The sequence below is a fragment of the Dermacentor silvarum genome, chromosome 5, assembly GCF_013339745.2.
Source record: "Dermacentor silvarum isolate Dsil-2018 chromosome 5, BIME_Dsil_1.4, whole genome shotgun sequence".
NCBI classification, from domain to species: Eukaryota; Metazoa; Arthropoda; class Arachnida; order Ixodida; family Ixodidae; genus Dermacentor; species Dermacentor silvarum.
The window spans coordinates 27,409,656-27,430,382 of NC_051158.1; the positions used below are offsets into that span (position 1 = coordinate 27,409,656).

Sequence of the window (20,727 nt, forward strand, 5' to 3'; positions counted from 1 at the left end):
AACGAACACTCAAGGACGTGTGTAATGTCACCCCAACTACGTAATCTGGTTGACCTGTTAGCAACAGATTTAAGTGCTTCATTAGGAACATCATATTCGAAACATTTTTCCTCGTATACCGAAGTATAAGAGGTCTAATTGCATGTGATTTGTTCGCGTAGTGTAGGCGTGTACCGCAGTGGGTGATAATGTTATTGCAAATGTTCTCTGGTGATGATCTAACTTTGAGAACGTAGGCAAGCATGTGTTGCATTCCAAGGACGGCTCATCACTCCCCATGTACAAACTGGGAATAGACCGGTTGGTAGGCGTAGCCCTTGATTATGAACTGGATCTAATCACCGGAGGTACGACTGTCTGGCTGAGCCATAAATTATGCAACCAGAGTCTATTTTACTGCGTACTAAGCAACAACAGATACATAGAAGGCATTTGCGGTAACAGCCCCAGTGCGTACAAAAAGGACTTCATTTCACCACGGGCGGTGTTGCACGTAAAATACAACCCTGCGGTACGCCGTTTTCCTGGACGAATATGCGGGAAAGCACAGTGGCCAGACGCACCTGAAACATTCGATTGGACCTAAAGTCCGCTGGACACCTCAGCATCTTGCCACAAATCCCAATAGGTGTGCAAAATCTTGCAATATACCAAATATCGATCATGTTGTATCGTAAGCTTTCTCGAAGTCAAAGAAAATTTTGAGGCATATTGGTTGTTGGGGTAGAAAAGACATATTCCACACTATTTCATGCTCTAATCGAACAAGGTGATCAGTTGTTGAACAACCCTTTTTATACCCGCATTGATGCTTGCCTAACAGGTTTTGTGTATCAACGGTAAACGTTAGCATGGTACTCATGCCAACAGGAAGTACTCTGTTTACATTAGTATACCAGTACTGTCAGGGAAGTATCATACGGTTCAATTAAGGTACAGTAGTTGGTAATTTCTGTTTTTCAGTGAGGTATTTGTACAATAGGAACATACAGGGCAGCCCATTTATAACAATATCAAGAACGAAAAATCTAATCGTTATAACCGATCATCATTATATCTAGCTGGAATGGCGTAAAAAAAAAAAAAAAAGCTGCCAAACATACCTTTGTAGCTCCGAAACCAAATTTGCAACACGCAGTACAAAATCAACGTTGTAGAAAGTAGGCTGTGAAAAATAAAAAAAATGTTTATTTGCATCTCTAAACAGCGTGTTAGGCACACTGAAATAGTCAAGAAATCTTCACTTGCTTTCGCAGAGTTGGGTGCAAAGTGAACCTGAACAATTAATTTTCGGAAATTCAGATCTTTCACCAGCAGCGTTCGGTTATAGATCGCCAAAATGCAAATGTTTTGCAGCCGCTATATCTTAAGTGAACGAGAAAAGGTGTGAGGCACCCACGATTGGGAGAGCAGTAGGTGCTCGCCACGGCAGCTTCCTCCGCAGTACGCACCCGCCAACTTTAGGGCGGAGCTGTGAAGCCATTTCCCGCCGTTTTTTTAGGGGTGGCGCTACTGCTGCGGGACTGCTCCCTCATAGAATAAAGACCAACTTTAAAGACAATGAAGACCTCCGCGAAGGCGCCATCGTTTCATCTGGTCGAACTGATCTATGAAGTTTATGTTCTTGTTGTACTCTTGAAGTGCACCAGGGCAGTTTACCTTAGTGATGGTTTCATCTTTCTCTTTTCTGGGTGCTTCGACTTAGTCGGTGGGGCTGTGGAAGGTTGATAACTGAACAGTCCGCTTGTCTTTTCACAGGCAACAGAGCTTGTCGTTGCTCACTGAGTAGTCAGTTTCTTCTCTCTTCACTGTCTTGTCAGATTTTAGCTTAGGCAAGTGCTTCCTGCTTGCATATACCGTACCACAAGCATATATCCCGGATTCTGCGCGATCTTTCAGCAGACAGCAACTGTTAAAATAGTTGTCAAATAATACGCAGTGGTGCTTTCCAGCCAAGTCTTCACACAATGTCTTTACAGCACATGCACCCAACTCTCCTTGAACCCTGTCGATAGACCTATCTATGTAAATTTCGAAATTTTACATTGTAGCCAGTTCTGGCACACAGCATCCAAACTTTAATGCCTCTTTTCACCGGCTTTTTTGGCATATACTGTTTTAAAGAACTTTGGCCATTGAATTTGGTCACTGATTTATCAATGGGTGGTAGTGCTCAGCAATGGTACTGGAAACTTCCGACAAAAGTGAGCTTACCTTAATTGTACAGCTTGTCAAAGGTGCCATCGTCCCTCTCTGGCTGCGGAGCATTGTCATTTACGTGGAGATGGGAAAGGAGCCAGCCAAATCTATTCACAATCATGACTTTTGAAATAAGTGGGTCGCTCAATCAGAAGCGCTGCTCCAATAGTCACGATAGCTTGGCCTCCTTTTCAGCCCAATCAACAAATTGAGGCCCAAGAATGCACGCATTTCTTTGTCCGTTGTTGGAACATAGTGCTCGTTTTCTTGCTGCACGTAAAGATTCATTTCAAACACAATCTTTTGAATCCACTCAGTCATCCACAACAGGCTAAAAATGCCAAAAGGAGTAACTGTTGATCAGTGGCGTAGCCAGAAATTTTTTTCGGGGGGGGGGGGGGGGGCTCAAGTTGCAACGCGGCCTCCTCCTTATAAACGTTGTCGAGGCATCAAATACATGAATAATAACTGCATTGCCATTGCCATTCTATATTAGGTGCTGAAAACGAATTATTTAACGCTACGCACAGTCAATACAAGTAAATTATGTGTTTGTTTCATAAAAGAATAGCTTCGTATGTCCCAAAAATGGTGGCAGTAATAGCTGATATCAATGCTTCCGCGTTTTTTTTTTTTTTTTGTCTATCTAATAAGTAAAGGAAATATCACGCGAACTTTAGAACTATATCAGTTCGAAACCAGTAAAGCAGTGCATGCAGCTGGTATGAAAAACGTAAAGGCCATAAAATGAACAAGTTGACAAATATTTTGATGAATTTTTGTCATTTAACAACCTTGTTTACATTTTTGTACATATGCAACGGCCAAAACCACAATGACGCTGTCCTTCGTTGCAATGGATTGCGTATGTCCCAAAAATTGTGGCAGTAATAGCTGATATCAATATAAAGGTCGCATATTGTAAGTGCACCGAAATTATAGTTGCAACAACGAGTACATTAAAAAAGCAGAAGTTCCGCAAAATATACATTAGAAATGCGAAGATAGAATGGAATATACAAATGCCAAGATAAACGGCAAGAAAGTGTCGCGTGAAACCAAGTTCACTGCTTGTATACACAAAACCTCGCAACAAGATATTTAAATATACGTATAAGTCTGCAATAAATCTACGTATCTAAGGAAACGTCATTGTATATAATGCGTCAAACAAGACAAATAAACATGTTGCGCATTCACAGATAGTAAACTTCACGCATACGAGTATAAAGAAAGACGATCCAGACAAGAACAAAACTATGATCTCAGAAATTGTGATATGCATTTGAGCCATGCTGCGATCGCGACAGCACCATGTGGCTAGAATAAGAGAAAAAGAATGCAGAAATCAATACGAAAATGCGTATTTTAACTGCCTGCACAGCGGCAACAATTATTCTGCACCCAAAGACAAAGAAGGCTATTGCTTCGTTTCAAAAAAGAAGTAAATACATGTAGCTAAAAAGGAAAGAAAAGGACAAACGAAAGCCACAGATGATGCGGCAAGTTGATTTACCTAACATCCGAGTGCGTTTTTGGGAAATGCCGCGTGTGCCGGGCTTTCAATTGTCAAAATTGGTTATTGATGTCCCCGTAATTTTTGTATTCCCAGGATAATTTTGATCATCATGCTAACTGTTACAATAAACGGTGAAAATTTCTGTGGTTTTAAAAGCTAATGAACAGTCATACGTTTTCATAATTAGGAGCTAATATAAGAACGTGAAGGAACAGATATTTTTACAGGCATTGATTTTTGCTGCTTCGCTATCTAAACGATAAACTTCACTCGGCGGGGAGGTTTAGCGAAGCGTTCAGTAACTTCGGACACGTTGATGGCGACATCTCTGTGGGCGTATAGAAGCGCCAGCATAACCATGCGTTCCTCATTGTAAAGCGCAAGTGGTTTTTTTAGTAATCTCACGTTTGAAAATCTCTCTGCGCTGGCAGTGGCACTGGAAGGGCGACTAGAATATGCAGCAGTTTGTACTAGAGCACTGCACGGGCCGATTTTTTCAGCCCGGACCCGGCCCGGGCCCGTTTTTACGTTGGGCTGCCCGCCCGAGCCCGAACAAAACTTTTATGGCGAGACCCGGGCCCGGCCCGGGCCCGGAAATAATCTACGTTACCCGCCCGGCCCGCCACCCCTTTACCTTAGGCCAGAGGCCCGGCCCGAGCCCGGCTCGAACCCGGCCCGAGACCGAAAAATACATGTTTTTCAGAGTTGACACGCCCGAGAATAACTCGCTGCACGTTACATGCACACCACCAGAAAGCCCGAGCCCGGCCCGGGCCCGGGTCAAAAAGCACACGCCGTGCCCGAGCCCGTGAAAAAACTGCTCTACCCGGCCCGGCCCGGCCCACGGGGCCGGGCCCGGGCTTTTGGGTAAGCCCGAGCCCGTGCAGTGCTCTAGTTTGTACACATGTACATATAACCTGCAGTCTCCATGAGAGGGGGCATCTATTCCTGTGCTAAAACCTAAAAACACTTCGATATCGTTTCCTCAGCACCACACTCGACAAGGTAGACAGCCGTCCTCTTACGGAAGCCACAATTCTTGGTCCCTGGTCCCAGCCGACGTCGGAACGAACTGCTTTAAAAGCACTATTACGCTTTTTAAAAGAAACAGGACTTAGTGAAAAACTATAGAATTGTGCGGACAGATGCGTTTTTTTTTTTCTTTTCTTCTTTTTAATCTTGTTTTCTAATCTTTTCTGCCCTTACCCCATCCCCCTGTGCAGAGTAGCCAATCGGACACTTAACCTGGTTAACCTCTCTGTCTTTCACCTCTTATTATTGCGATAGCAATTATATGGACACTCAAAAGCAGATTTCTGCCGTCGGCGTCGCCGTCGCCGTGAGGTTCCGTATGACGTCAATGGAGATTAAATCGTCGCCGCGCGCCGAACGCTGTATGTGCGAGTGAAAGGGCGCGAGGGGGGCGCGCTTTCACGGGGAGTGAACGCACGGCGGAGAACAAACGCGCGTTCTGTGCCGTGCTCCCTTAAGGGCTGCAGAAGTAGGCGTCTCTTTCCAATCACCATATATGTAGAGCAAACGCGCCTTCTTCCGACGCGCGAGAGGCCGTGGAGGAGGGGGGGGGGGGAGGGGGAGGGAAGGGAGGCGACGTTTAGCTGCGGCACCTAGTGCCTATTTATATCAGAGGCTCCGGCAACAGTCAACAACGCCGCACGCATTTTGAGCGAACGCGGGCAAAACGCCGACGGCGTCGACAACAGTTCTGCGTGTTGCCGGTGCTGCTGCATGTCCAAGTTTATACAGCTGATAAAGCTACTATCATTACTCCGTATAGCTCTCTACAAATTTGCTATCGCAATTGATGCTTCGCCTTTCAGGTGAAACTGCGACAACTTGCTATCGCAATTGATGCTTCGCCTTTCAGGTGAAACTGCGACAACTTTTTTTCCTTCCTTACTTCGATATCGTTGCCATCCTTGTTTACGTACCTTGCACAAACAGTAAGCTGTTCGATTCCAGCAATATCCGTCGTTTCGTCAGCAAGTAAGGAGAAGCAGCCTGCAGCGTTCACTTTTGCATCTAGGCTTTCTTTGATAATTTCACCACAAATTTCTATAATTTGGTTTTGTTCGTCTGGTTTAAATACGAGGCATTACTGGGGCAACTTTCCAAATGGTTCTTCAGATGTGTATCTCCACAATCAGCACACATGCGAAGAAGCGCTCTGGAAATAGCTGTATTTTCAGCGGGGGCTTTGCTTAAATCCATAGGACCAGTGTCCCTATGGCCACGGAGAGCAAGACCTTGCCGCCCGCAAAAAAGAACTGTCTCAAATTAAATAGGCCGTTGAGTTCCTTCCGTTTTCTCTTATTTTACTTTGCCTGCCCTGGTCCAGCTTATCGATCACATGTGGGCGCGCTTCCTGAAAATGTTTGGAGAAAATTATCAGATGCCAGCTGACAGTCACGGTGATATTTAATATTTTCGTGTGTGTGGAAGATTGCGAGCGCGTGCTTCCATTTCTGGAACGGCTTGGACACGCGCGTTCAAGTGCGTGCATGTTGGCCCAATTTTATAAAAACATTAAACCCAGAAAGTTCCAGAATTAAAAATCAGAAGCACGCCTTTGGAAATGTCAGTGTACTTTTCGCGTCAAAAGTGTATGAGAACTTTATACCCATCAAGTTTCGGAATTGAAATCCATGCGCTCCGTAGATTCTGGTGCCGCTGCGAGATGCTGCGACGCGCCCGCTCGCTATCGAAAATCCCTTGAAAATCTGTGTTCGGCTGGGGCTCCTTACGTTATGTGACTCCAGGTGCCTGGGCGTTTCCACGAAATCCAGCCCGAGTTCGCAATTTTCGCGCCGAAATGTCTTTTCGAGTGTCAAAAAGACATTGTAGACAAAATCCACAATGATTCCCGGCGCCGGTGGTTGTTTTGGCCGGCGGTGCATGACAGCACGAAAAAATTTCGGGGGGGGGCGGCTGAAGCCCCATCAGCCCCCCCCCTGGCTACGCGCCTGTTGTTGATGGCAAGAATGCCAATTTGCAGTCCACAGTCAGATGAAAATATTAGTGGTGGAGACATCCGATACTTTGTAGTCGACACGAGAACCTTTTGAACTGTGATCAGAACTTTCATCTGTTTCAGTGTCAGATGCGTTACTGGCACTTTCGGTTACATGTGGAATCGGGAATTCGTCATCGGACAAGTGATCGCCGATATCCTCTTCCGGGTCATAATAGCTATCGCTCGAGCTGTCGCCTCCAGCATAACTGTTACTGTCAGACGGCATATCTTCATATCAAACTGAAAGAAACGTTTTGAACATCAAATTTCATTTTATGTTGAATTTCGGTTGTACAATCTGGGACCCCACCTGTAACCCCTTTCATGCATGGTGGTCAGTGTAGGTGACCACCACAATAAATATCGCAACACAGCGTCAAGTTGATCCACAGCGTATTTTACTACTGCACTATGTGTTACATCCGAAAAAGGTTCCGTGCAAGTTCACATAACTTTGCGCTCGTAGAAACATTCAAGGTCCAGTGCGGGAAACGGCATGCTGGTCTATAAGGCTGTTGCTTGACAATAAAAAACGCTCCCTGGACAACTAGCACCATCTGGCGCATTTTCTGAGAAGACTAAAGAGGAAAAATAAACTTGTTTGCTGGTTTAACAACTACAGTAGAACTTCACTGATACGATTCTGCCTAATACGTTTTTCGGGATGATACTTTTTTTTTTGCCCTGATAGTACGATTTAGTTGGACAATACGTTGGATGATACGATTTTTTGATGATACGCTTTATTTTCCAGTTACCGTGAGGATCGTATCAACGAGATTCCACTGTATAGGTATCACTGCGAAAAAAATTTGAATTGGTGGTCGGCAACGCAGACCACTGTGCCTGAACAGTTAACAGCATATGAGAACACTTGTGCCACCTGATACAGCAGAACACTCTGCACCACAGCCCGTATCTATAGATCTTTAATAAAACTCAAGTTCCACATGGTTGTTCACCTAATCTAGAGTATTATGGTGCTGTGTTCTCTTGTGTCTGCTCAAGTAATCAGCCCGTGCAAAAGTCTTGGCACAGACGGCACAACAGTACAGTCAGTCACTTTTATGAATGCTCAGGTGTTGCTTCATGGCATTCTTCAGCAAGAAGGTTTGAGGGTATGAAGGGCTCTGTCATGGCTTCTTGCCTGTGTGGGTGTGCAGGTGGGTATTCAGGTGAGTATTCCGTGAGAAGCTCTGATGGCATGAAGGGCATTTAAATGGCTTCTCGCCTGTGTGGGTGCGCAGGTGGGCTTTCAGGTTGGTCTTTCGTGAGAAGATGCGAGGGCAAGAAGGGCACTGAAACGGCTTCTCGCCTGTGTGGGTGCGCAGGTGGATTTTCAGTTCGGTCTTTCGTGAGAAGCTCCGAAGGCATGAAGGGCATTGATATGGCTTCTCCCCTGTGTGGCTGCGCAAGTGGTCTTTCATGCTGGACTTATGTGAGAAGCTTTGAGAGCATGAAGGGCACTGCCATGGCTTTTCATCTGTGTGGGTGTGCAGGTGGTCTTTCAAGTGGGTTTTTCGTGAGAATCTCCGAAGGCATGAAGGACACTGAAATGGCCGCTCACGCGTGTGGACGCACAAGTGCCTCTTCAGGGCGTCTCTTCTTGAGAAGCTCCGAGGGCACAAATGGCACTTAAACAGATGTTCTGAAGCATGGACCCTGGCATGTGCATCGACAGGAACCAGTTTATCGCCCTTGCAGTCACAGAGATGATCTTCATGGAGGCATCCCTGCTGTGGATTGTCACCGATGGCTGTTGATGCAAAATTAGAGGACCTCGATGCTGCACAAGTGAAACAAAAGTAGTATTACAAAATGCGAAAAGAGAACACAGATACTACAGTTAATGACGAGCTTTCTTTTATTTTTATTTGGGAGGTCTTGAGGGTGATTTCAGGTAAGATGCAACAAACGACGCTTAGTGGTCCTTTTTGATTTACTCAATATTTCAGAATCCAAATGCATGATTCTCTGTTTGTGATGTTCACCCGTATAAATTATTTTTCAGAAAGGTAGAAAATTACGAAGTGAGAGAATCTGGAATCTGCTCTCAAAGCTTCTCTCTTATGTGAGAAGCTTTGAGAGCATGAAGGGCACTGCCATGGCTTTTCATCTGTGTGGGTGTGCAGGTGGTCTTTCAAGTGGGTTTTTCGTGAGAATCTCCGAAGGCATGAAGGACACTGAAATGGCCGCTCACGCGTGTGGACGCACAAGTGCCTCTTCAGGGCGTCTCTTCTTGAGAAGCTCCGAGGGCACAAATGGCACTTAAACAGATGTTCTGAAGCATGGACCCTGGCATGTGCATCGACAGGAACCAGTTTATCGCCCTTGCAGTCACAGAGATGATCTTCATGGAGGCATCCCTGCTGTGGATTGTCACCGATGGCTGTTGATGCAAAATTAGAGGACCTCGATGCTGCACAAGTGAAACAAAAGTAGTATTACAAAATGCGAAAAGAGAACACAGATACTACAGTTAATGACGAGCTTTCTTTTTTTTTTATTTGGGAGGTCTTGAGGGTGATTTCAGGTAAGATGCAACAAACGACGCTTAGTGGTCCTTTTTGATTTACTCAATATTTCAGAATCCAAATGCATGATTCTCTGTTTGTGATGTTCACCCGTATAAATTATTTTTCAGAAAGGTAGAAAATTACGAAGTGAGAGAATCTGGAGTCTTTGAAGACTTTCACGGATTTCTACGACCGTTAGAGGACAGTGTCAAAAAGCTTCGACCCAACTTTCTCTCTCATACTCAACGAGCTATCAAGGCTGTATTTGGCATTTGCAAAACTTATGATTCGCTGGCATGATAAATTTCTTCATCAATGGGTTTCTTCTTGACGACATGCCGAACTGTGGAAACCTTTTGTAAGTTGAGATTTTAAAGATCCAACTAGGACATACCATATTTTTCCGCATTCAACATGCCAACATGTGAAACCCGCACTGTCTTTGAGACAGCCCCCCCCCCCCCCCCCGAACAATATGCAATACATCTGGGAGATTAAAAAAAGATCGGCAGACACACATAAGACTGCTTATGTGTGGGAATGCGACAGCATTATAGTCCCTTTGGTAAAACGTTTTTTTCGACACTAGCTTTCACGTGCGCTCTAACTGCACCTAGGTAAGGCCAAATCGAAACGCTCCAAGCGTGTCAACGTGCTTGCTTGCCCGCAATAAGTTCAGAACTCCCCGAATTACCACTCAGCGGCATTCAATTGGACATTAATGCTTTTTTTTATACACTAATGAATGCCACCTCCTCCCTATTGGTTTCACCGTCACGTTCCCAATGACACACACACTAGGCACACCTTTAGTCAATTAGAAGAATGGATCCACTGTGTCATTGGGGAAGCGTGCTCGTCCCACACCACGGAGGCCCAGCTTCAATTCTCACTCAGACCGAACTTTACAAAATTTTAGTTTCAAAGCCCTTCATTTACTTTGTTTACAAGAACCTCCCTGAGAAATCCGACGTCAATCCGAGCTTTTTTTTAACGTGTTTTTACTGTCGGCCATTTTTGGATGGATGGATGGATGGATGCATGGATGAGGCTGAACCCTTTAAATCGGGCGGCGGCACACACCACCTAGCCGTGACTAAGGAGGATTTCCTCCGTTTTGGAACAACACATGCGCAGAGGAGGCTGAGCTTGACATTGATGAACTATCTGCTGCAACGCGAAGAAAGAGTCCTCGCCGATATCATAGTGGATCCGTTGGTCACGTACACCCTTCCTTTGAGGGCATGTATCGACAACGGTTCTGCTAGGCAGTTGATGCGATACACTCCTCGCTAGACGAAAGGTATCCGCTTTCAACATGGCAGCACATGGCTCACATCGAATGCTTTCTAACAGGTGGAGAAGATAGCAAATACCTCTGTGATATTTATGAAAATGATTTTGAGCCGAGGCGCCTTGACCTTCACCGTGATATGCTCATTGCTATTGCGAAGCAACAAAATATACGAATGAGCCATTTCAGGATGCTGTAGAACTGTTCTCAGGCACTAGCCGCGAAGAACTAAGGGGCCCTCATTCCAGAAGTGTCTAAGCTTGTTAAAATTGCATTGACCACTCCTGTGACATCATGCTCATCAGAACGATCGTTTTCCTGTCTGCGTCGCATAAAACATATTTGAGATCGACCATGGGACAGGCCCGCTTGAATCACGTGGTGCTTCTACACAGCCACAAAGATTTCACCCGCAAAATAAACATTAATCGCATTGCAGATGGTATCATAAAGCGAACAGCTGTACCGTGAAACACTTTTTTTACTGAAGGTTAACTTTGTGCACAAACGTTTACAAATACTAATTTTTTCCTATGGACTATACAGGGTGTTTCACTTAACTTTAGCCAAACATTAAAAATATGCAAATGCTACATAGCCAGACAGAACCAAGTTAATGTTGTTTGCCGTCGCTTGGAGATACTCAGATTACTTTTTGCATTCCGCCTAATTAGGTAACTTGTCTTATTAATTAATCAAATTCTCAATTATCATAATTAGATGAAAAGTGTCAATGGGAAAATTGTAGAGCAACATGAAAAACTCCCGGTACAGCTTTCTGTTGATGAATAAGGGCTACATAAAAGTTTTTCCGAGTGTGAAAGAAGCCCGCGAATCGCGAATACACACAAAATTGCAGCACGACTGGCAGTTTGAGGCACTTTGCCTCGAACGGCCGGTATATATATATGTGTGTGTGTCCGTGCGCGTGTGTGTGTGTGAAAGCGACTTGCGAGGTTCGTCAGAATGCCCGTTAATGGTTAGGCCGGGCGACGCAACTGGCTATCCGCCTGCTTTGCCGTTAAGAGTGCCACACAATCGGGAGAGCAGTAGGCACTCGCCACGGCTGCTTCCTCCGCAGTACGCACCCGCCAATGCCAAGCGAATATGATGGCATGTACTTAGTTTCCTATTCTGATACCAGCGAATCTCGTTGGCCGTCGCACATTGCATCCAGCTAGAGCCATCGCAGCCAAAATTATTGCGATAAGCATCTTCACTTATACGTTTCACAGCACCTGTGGCATAGTGTCATTGGAAGAATGCGCGCATTTAAGAAGCGATAATTCAAACCCACCGCTGTGCCCCGCTGCAGGCGGCGTGAAATGAGCGTCATGTTTCGCTGTGGTGACATTGTATTCAGGCATCGCCTACCAGCTCGATTTCATTTCGGTTTCCGGACATCACTTTTAAACACCGTGCAATCAGAAAATGACATTACGTATCTAGGTCCGCTCGAACACCCCAAGCTCGACGCACGTGGACGCTCACGCTGCAACGATTCTCGCCGAGTGAGCATGTCAAATATTCCCACTGAAATGCCGCACCCAAAGCTGCGGACCCAGTTCGAATTCGAAGAGTGGAAACGAGAGCTTGCGATGCATCAAAAAAGAACACAGGCCTCAAGCTGCAACAATTTGAGCAGTGTGGTGCGTCCGCTCGCGTTATCAACGGGACCAGCCGGCCGTGAACGGTGGATCATAAGACTATAAGTCATAAGGCATCGCTACAAAATCGCGGCCCAGTTCGCTTCGCCACGCACTTTACATTTTACCACCTTCACGCATATCGCTGCGCCCAGGCCACCCACTAAACGTTGCTCTCCCTAGTCACGGCCGCTCGATGAAACGCACGAGGTGCGGCCTGCCACATCACGCGGCAAAGTATGGGCATAAAATAAAGAACCCACTTTAGGGCGCAGCTGTGAAGCCATTTGCCGCCGCTTTTTTAGGGGTGGCGCTACTGCTGCGGGACTGCTCCCTCTGCGAAGGCGCCGTGGTTTCATCTGGTAGAACTGATCTATGAAGTTTATGTTCTTGTTGTACTCTTGAAGTGCGCCAGGGCAGTTTACCTTAGTGATGGTTTCATCTTTCTCTTTTCTGTTTACTTGGACTTTGTCGGTGGGGCAGCGGAAGGTTGATAACTGAACAGTCCGCTTGTGTTTCCACAGGCAACATAGCTTGTCATTACTCACTGAGTAGTCAGTTTCTTCTCTCTTCATTGTCTTGTCAGATTTTAGCTTAGGCAAGTGCTTCCTGCTTGCACATACCGTACCACAAGCATATATCCCGGATTCTGTGCGATCTTTCAGCAGGCAGCAACTGGTAAAATAGTTGTCAAATAATACGCGGTGGTGCTTTCCAGGCAAGTCTTCACACAATGTCTTTACAGCACAGTGCACCCAACTCTCTTTGAACCCTGTCGATAGACCTATCAGTGAAATTTCGAAATTTTATATTGTAGCCAGTTCTGGCACACAGCATCCAAACTTTAAAGCCTCTTTTTACCGGCTTTTTTGGCATATACTGTTTTAAAGAACTTTGGCCTTTGAATTTGGTCATTGATTCATCAATGGCCAAATATCCTGTGGGTGGTAGTGCTCAGCAATGGTACTGGAAACTTCCGACAAAAGTGAGCTTACCTTAATTGTACAGCTTGTCAAAGGTGCCATCGTCCCTCTCTGGCTGCGGAGCATTGTCATTTACGTGGAGATGGGAAAGGAGCCAGCCAAATCTATTCACAATCATGACTTTTGAAATAAATGGCTCATTCAATCAGAAGCGCTGCTCCAATAGTCACGATAGCTTGACCTCCTTTTCAGCCCAATCAACAAATTGAGGCCCAAGAATGCACGCATTTCTTTGTCCGTTGTTGGAACATAGTGCTTGTTTTCTTGCTGCACGTAAAGATTCATTTCAAAGACAATCTTTTGAATCCACTCAGTCATCCACAACAGGCTAAAATGCCAAAAGGAGTAACACTGTTGATGGCAAGAATGTCAAGTTGCAGTCCACAGTCAGATGAAAATATTAGTGGTGGAGACATCCGATACTTTGTAGTCGACACGAGAACCTTTTGAACTGTGATAGCAGAACTTTCATCTGTTTCAGTGTCAGATGCGTCACTGGCACTTTCGGTTACATGTGGAATCGGGAATTCGTCGTCGGACAAGTGATCGCCGATATCCTCTTCCGGGTCATAATAGCTATCGCTCGAGCTGTCGCCTCCAGCATAACTGTTACTGTCAGAAGGCATATTTTCATATCAAACTGAAAGAAACGTTTTGAACATCAAATTTCATTTTATGTTGAATTTCGGTTGTACAATCTGGGACCCCACCTGTAACCCCTTTCATGCATGGTGGTCAGTGCAGGTGACCACCACAATAAATATCGCAACACAGCGTAGAGTTGATCCACAGCGTATTTTACTACTGCACTATGTGTTACATCCGAAAAAGGTTCCGTGCAAGTTCACATAACTTTGCGCCCGTAGAAACATTCAAGGTCCAGTGCGGGAAACGGCATGCTGGTCTATAAGGCTTGACAATAAAAAACGCTTCCTGGACAACTAGCACCATCTGGCACATTTTCTGAGAAGATTGAAGAGGAAAAATAAAACTTGTTTGCTGGCTTAACAACTACAGTAGAACTTCACTGATACGATTCTGCCTAATAAGTTTTTCGGGATGATACTTTTTTTTTCCCCCCCGATAGTATGATTTAGTTGGACAATACGTTGGATGATACGATTTTTTGATGATACGCTTTATTTTCCAGTTACCGTGAGGATCGTATCAACGAGATTCCACTGTATAGGTGTCACTGCGAAAAAAATTTAATTGGTGGTCGGCAACGCAGACCACTGTGCCTGAAGAGTTAAGAGTATATGCGAACACTTGTGCCACCTGATACAGCAGATCAGCCTGCAGCAGAGTCCGTATCTATATACATTTTATTGAAACTCTAGTGCCACATGACTGTTGACCTAATCTACAGTATCATGGTGCTGTGTTCTCTTATGTCTGCTCAAGTAATCAGCCTGCGCAAATGACTTTGACCAGACGGCGCAACTGTATGGTCGGTCACCTGTATGAATGCTCAGGTGTTGCTTCATGGCATTCTTCAGCAAGAAGGTTTGAGGGTATGAAGGGCACTGTCATGGCTCCTCGCCTGTGTGGGTGTGCAGGTGGGTATTCAGGTGAGTCTTCCGTGAGAAGCTCTGATGGCATGAAGGGCATTTAAATGGCTTCTCGCCTGTGTGGGTGCGCAAGTGGTTTTCCATGCTGGACTTATGCGAGAAGCTTTGAGAGCATGAAGGACACTGCCACGGCTTCTCACCTGTGTGGGTGCGCAGGTGGCTTTTGAGTTGGGACTTTTGTGAGAAGCTCCGAAGGCATGACGGGCATTGATATGGCTTCTCGACGCCTGTGTGGCTACGCAGGTGGTCTTTCATGCCGGACTTACGCGAGAAGCTTTGAGGGCATGAAGGGCACTGCCATGGCTTCTCACCTGTGTGGGTGCGCAGGTGGGCTTTCAGGTTGGTCTTTCGTGAGAAGACGCGAGGGCAAGAAGGGCACTGAAACGGCTTCTCGCCTGTGTGGATGCGCATGTGGTCTTTCATGCTGGACTTATGCGAGAAGCTTTGAGAGCATGAAGGACACTGCCATGGCTTCTCACCAGTGTGGGTGCGCAGGTGGATTTTCAGTTCAGGCTTTCGTGAGAAGCTCCGAAGGCATGAAGGGCATTGATATGGCTTCTCGCCTGTGTGGGTGCGCAGGTGGTCTTTCATGCTGGACTTATGTGAGAAGCTTTGAGAGCATGAAGGGCACTGCCATGGCTTCTCACCTGTGTGGGTGCGCAGGTGGTCTTTCAGGTGGGTCTTTCGTGAGAAGACGCGAGGGCAAGACGGGCACTGAAACGACTTCTCGCCTGTGTGGGTGCACAGGTGGTCTTTCAGGTGGGTCGTTTGTGAGAAGGTCCGAGAGCATGAAGGACACTGTAATGGATTCTCGCTTGTGTGGGTTCGCAGGTGCTCCTTGAGCTTGAACCTTAGTGAGAAGCTTCGAAGGCAAGAAGGACACTGAAATGGCCGCTCACCCGTGTGGACGCCCAAGTGCCTCTTCAGGGTGTCTCTTCTTGAGAAGCTCTGAGGGCACAAATGGCACTTAAACAGATGTTCTGAAGCATGGACCCTGGCATGTGCATCGACAGGAACCAGTTTATCGCCCTTGCAGTCACAGAGATGATCTTCATGGAGGCATCCCTGCTGTGGATTGTCACCGATGGCTGTTGATGCAAAATTAGAGGACCTCGATGCTGCACAAATGAAACAAAAGTAGTATTACAAAATGTGAAAAGAGAACACAGATACTAAAGTTAATGATGAGCTTTCTTTTTTTTTGATTTGGGAGATCTTGAGGGTGATTTCAGGTAAGATGCAACAAACGACACTTAGTGGTCCTTTTTGATTTACTCAATATTTCTGAATCTGAATGCACGATTCTCTGTTTGTGATGTTCACCCGTATGAATAACTTTTCAGAAAGGTAGAAAATTATGAAGTGAGGGAATCTGGAGTCTTTGAAAACTTTCACGGATTTCTACAACCGTTAGAGGACAGTGTCAAAAAGCTTCGACCCAGCTTGCTCTCTGATACTCAACGAGCTATCAAGGCTGTATTTGGCATTTGCAAAACTTATGATTCGCTGGCATGATAAATTTCTCATGTGAGACTTCATCAATGGGTTTCTTCTTGACCACATGCCGAACTGTGGAAACCTTTTGTAAGTTGAGATTTTAAAGATCCAGCAAGGACATACCATATTTTTCCGCATACCACATGCCAACATGTGAAACCCGCACTATCTTTCAGATGCCCCCCCCCAGAACAATATGCAATACATCTGGGAGATTAAAGAAAGATCGGCAGACACACATAAGACTGCTTATTTGTGGGAATGCGACAGCATTACAGTCCCTTTGGTACGACATTTTTTTTTCGACACTAGCTTTCACGTGTGCTCTAACTGCACCTCGGTAAGGCCAAATCGAAACGCTCCAAGCGTGGCACCAACGCTGCCAGTAGGCAAGGTGGGACACTAGAATGGCTACGAGGGGCCGAGCCGACTATCTGTCTCTATTGGCGCTGCCACTCACTGGCCGGGATAGGCCCTCTAGTGGCATGCCCGCACTGGGCCACAGCTGACACCAGTAGTAGGGTGGCTAGAATGGGGAGGTGTGAATACCGGCGGCGCTTTCCTTCGGGCATGCGTGACCCCCTTGCGCACCGATGCCTCCAGGGGAAGTGTGTCGCTGCTGCTCGCAGCACGGCAAGCTTAGCCGTACTGGCCTGCCGGCCTCGCCTTACCTCCGTGCCTTTGCCGTCAGTTGGTCTTGCGATACATAGCGTGTTACACAGCATCGTCGCGGCATTGCCATCCTAGTATTGTTCACGAGGCCTTTCACGCAAGCTCAATTTGATCATCACCGTCTGTTTTTTTTTTTGTTTTTTTTTGCCTCTAGGTTTAGTCTTGATACCACGTCGCAATCCTGCCCTCTCAGAAGATGCTGTGCCCACAGTACTTCGAACTTGCCAAACTACATTAGCAGGACTGACGAAAGAAAGAAAAAATGAAGAGATGTCTCACACGCTCTACGGGTCCCAGGTTCGGCACGCAAACCACTCATGTATAGGCAGTTCGGCCTTCTGTGACCCTGTATGCCTGGACTACATATTCGACTCTCTGAGTACGAATAAAGTGTTTTATTATTATTATTATTATTATTATTATTATTATCATTATTATTTATTACTTTACAAGAGAAGTGGCGCTTGTCTATTGACAAGACCGGGGAATGCATGCCCACCGGCAGACATGGAGGGTGGAAATATACAGCGGGATGGAATGCCCAATCCAACCGCAGACGAATTGTTCATTTTTGAGCTTAAGCGGCCTCCAGAACTGTGTTCACTGCAGAAGTTTAAACAAAACAACATTGCTCGTTACCAGACTGCAGAGTTTGCAATGAACGAAATGCCACGCCTGTTGTGTTAAGCAAAATGGTAGTGTTCTTCATTGGAGAAGGACTTGCCAGCTGTAGCATTTACTTGGCTAGGCAGCCTCACAAGGTAACCGTTGTGGAATCTATAATGAAGAAACAGAAGGGACCTTGGAGGCCTTTTATATCCATCAGAATCATTGTACAAGCTGGTCAATGCCCTTGAAAACGAGCTCACTCGTGCATTAAATTTGCATGCCAAAGCTGTGGCAGAGTTTATGCAGTGGATCAATTGGTGATGTGCCAAAAATTGGTTGCCTAGAGCATTCTGCTGCCCTGACAGCATCAGTTGTGCGTTTTTATTGTGTAACAAGGATTCATTTTTCCTTAAAGGTGTCAATCAGCAGGGCAGTGAGAATAAACTAAAACACTGAAATCTTGCATGTTGTAGATCAAATTTTCTCATAGTTGTTTTCCTCACTTAAATAAATGATTTCATGACAAGGGGCGGTATTCCGTAAGAGTCCAATTAGTAGACTGTCCATTTCGGCTGTTGCTGATTGGCTGCTGCTTCACGTGCAGGAAGGAGACTTGCTGGCACCTTCCTGCACGAGAAGCAGCAGCCAATCAAATCAGCGACAGCCGAAATGGACAGTCCACTAATTTAACTCTTACAGAATGCCGCCCCAGATCTGTTGCTGTTTGCAATCATAGGAAATTGCTTATTTGAGCGTCGAAAGGACATGCTACAGGTCTGCAAGCGCTGGCACAAAGTGGTTTGTACGTCGAGAAGTAATCAGGTAATGACAGGACATACTTATGGCATGCATAGGGTGATTACTGCTGACCTCGAGGACGACGCTCGCATTTTGAGGGAGTCGAAATGAAAGGCAATCGTGTGCCGTAAGATATCAGTGCGCGTTAAAGAACCCGCAGCAGTCGAAATTATTCCTTTCCAAAGGCTCCCCCCTCCCCCCCCCCGGCCCCTATGATCCTGAGGGAAAAAAAAAGCGTTTGAATGTATCGACACAATGCGAACTGGGCCCGTAAAACCTCACAGCAATAATTATGTGGGCTCATAAGACGTTGATTTCAAGAGAAAGACGTATTTCTTGATGATTGCAGAAAGCGCGATACCTGAGGCTGGCGATGCGCTATTTCGGCTGCGTGTCTTATCACGCCTCAGTCAAGAGCGCCGCCCCACGGCATTGGCGCGTGGGGGGTCACGTTTGCGCCGCCGGTATTCACACCTCCCATTCTAGCCACCCTACCAGTAGCGCTGCCGGTTTCAGGACTATATAAGTGCTGGTGTTTGCCATGATATTGCCATGCTGAGGCCAACCTGGTTGTGGTGCCTGGGTTGCGGGTGCTGCTGTACATGCACCTTCTATATTTTTTTTGTCAAGCATAGTATATGCTTCTCGAAGCTGAGGTTTGTGTGGGAGTTTTAGAAATGAATGACATAAAAGATGGATGCATAACATTTCATATACAATGTATATTTATAGCGTCGCAAGAAAATTAATGTAGGTGTACTTTGAAATGCACACTGGGCCTCTGTGTATGCTAGAGGAGTGTGCTTGTTCTTGAAGCACACACAATGGTTTCTTTTACCTGTATTACGACAAAATATTTTTTTCTGACCACAAAAGCTTCAGAGACCATTGCAGTTAAAAATATATTAAGTATTACATCAACATTGCGGTTATTCGTCTTGGTTCCTTTCTTGATGCCAAGAAAGATGACACTCTTATCTTCTCAAAGTAGCGAGCAGTGTTATAGCGACTTTAGATAAACAAGAATCAATTTTAATATCATGTGAACATTATTTAAAGAGAAATAATTTATGCAGGATTTTATTACAAGTTGGAAAATAGGTGGGAGGAAACAGAAAACAACAAAGGCGATTTACATTGCTTTGCCAATTGAGATGAGTTATGCAATGAAAATAGGGCAAACCGCATTCGGGAACCAGACATCCATTGAAAGGTCAGAAAAGTCTAACGAACATGTTGCTGAGCAAATCATACAACACGACTGTAATGCAAGAACCGACTGTTATTGGAGGAGAGAGAGAAACATGCTTTAATGATATGCTGGAGATTTTAGCCTACCTGTTCGCCTGACATGCTACTCCAGGTGCTGGGTGTTTATTATGATATATACAGTGAGAAACACTTAACAGCATGTTATTGGAGGAGATACCACCATTCTGCTGAATGTTTCAACTACCACTGAACCAAATACTGAATGCTCTAGTCTTGAATGCCAGCATTCATCATAAAATATCATGTCTAGATCTGGATAACTAATACACTTTTATCGCACGTGCCTCTGGAAGCGACACCAAATTCCTTCACTTGATGAAACTTGCTACTTGCTGAAACCATGCTACACACTTGAAAAGTTGAACACACATCCCAGCAAAAAATATTTTCAAACTAAAATGCTCATTTTGCTACCAGACGGTTATGCAGGCTTGCGCAAAGTTTCATTTGACTCTTCGCTGCAAGCCTTTTTGTTTTTGGAAGCTATAAAATATAGCACGGACATTTGGTAACCTACATCGGGTTATGTTCCCGCAAGGGCCCAACGTACTTTATCAAGTACCCGATCGGAGCGGTTCTAAGAATAAAGCGCCACTCATGAAACATTTACACTGTATTAGCAGTGTGAAAATATCATCTCACACCAGAAAATCTACAAAATGTAACTGGTAGATTTTACTTGGGCCTTAATGGGTTAACTGTGTTAACGAAAAATCAAGAAAGAGTGTAAAGTTGATCCAACGCTGTAATTCGGTTGGCCTGTCAGCAACAGAAAGTGCTTTATTAGAGACATGATATTCGCATCATTTTTCCTCGTACCAAAGGTCTAATTGCATGTGGTTTGTTGGCGTAGTGTAGCCGTGTACCGCAGCGGGTGATAATGCTATTGCAAATGTGCTCCAGCGATGATCAAACTTTAAGAACGAAAGCAAGCATGCGTTGCAGTCCAAGCACGGCTCATTACTCTCCGAGAACAAGCTGCAAATAGGCGATGTCCATTAGGCACCGCTTGCTAGGTGTGTAGCCCTTGATTATGAACTGGATCTAATCGCCGGACGTACGACTGTCTGGCTGAGCCATAAGTTATGCAACCAGAGTCTATGTTACTGTGTACTAAGCA

General features: G+C 45.4%; 2 protein-coding genes and 1 long non-coding RNA gene across 8 annotated transcripts in view; 1 reads left to right on the top strand and 2 right to left on the bottom strand.

The window, feature by feature from the left end:
* Positions 1 to 7,389: 7,389 nt before the first annotated feature.
* LOC119453144 (zinc finger protein 425-like) overlaps positions 7,390 to 20,727 on the bottom strand; it is a 204,268-nt gene continuing 190,930 nt past the window's right edge. For all 6 annotated transcript variants that reach the window (XM_049667595.1, XM_049667597.1, XM_049667598.1 and 3 more), the window contains 3 exons: positions 15,407 to 15,877; positions 8,950 to 9,168; positions 7,390 to 8,535 (listed from right to left, as the gene is read on the bottom strand). In XM_049667595.1, the coding sequence (XP_049523552.1) occupies positions 7,883 to 8,535; positions 8,950 to 9,168; positions 15,407 to 15,877 (1,343 nt within the window). In that variant the 3' untranslated portion in view covers positions 7,390 to 7,882. The remainder of the gene's footprint in view (positions 8,536 to 8,949; positions 9,169 to 15,406; positions 15,878 to 20,727) is intronic.
* Positions 7,957 to 15,591, top strand: LOC125945572 (uncharacterized). The gene is made up of 3 exons (XR_007467012.1): positions 7,957 to 8,008; positions 15,267 to 15,338; positions 15,507 to 15,591. It is a non-coding gene; the product is annotated as an uncharacterized LOC125945572 (long non-coding RNA).
* The window catches only part of LOC119453142 (zinc finger protein 709-like), a 193,547-nt gene continuing 187,372 nt past the window's right edge, over positions 14,553 to 20,727 (bottom strand). The window contains exon 8 of the mRNA XM_049667594.1: positions 14,553 to 15,406. Coding sequence (XP_049523551.1) covers positions 14,718 to 15,406 — 689 coding nt within the window. The 3' untranslated portion in view covers positions 14,553 to 14,717. The remainder of the gene's footprint in view (positions 15,407 to 20,727) is intronic.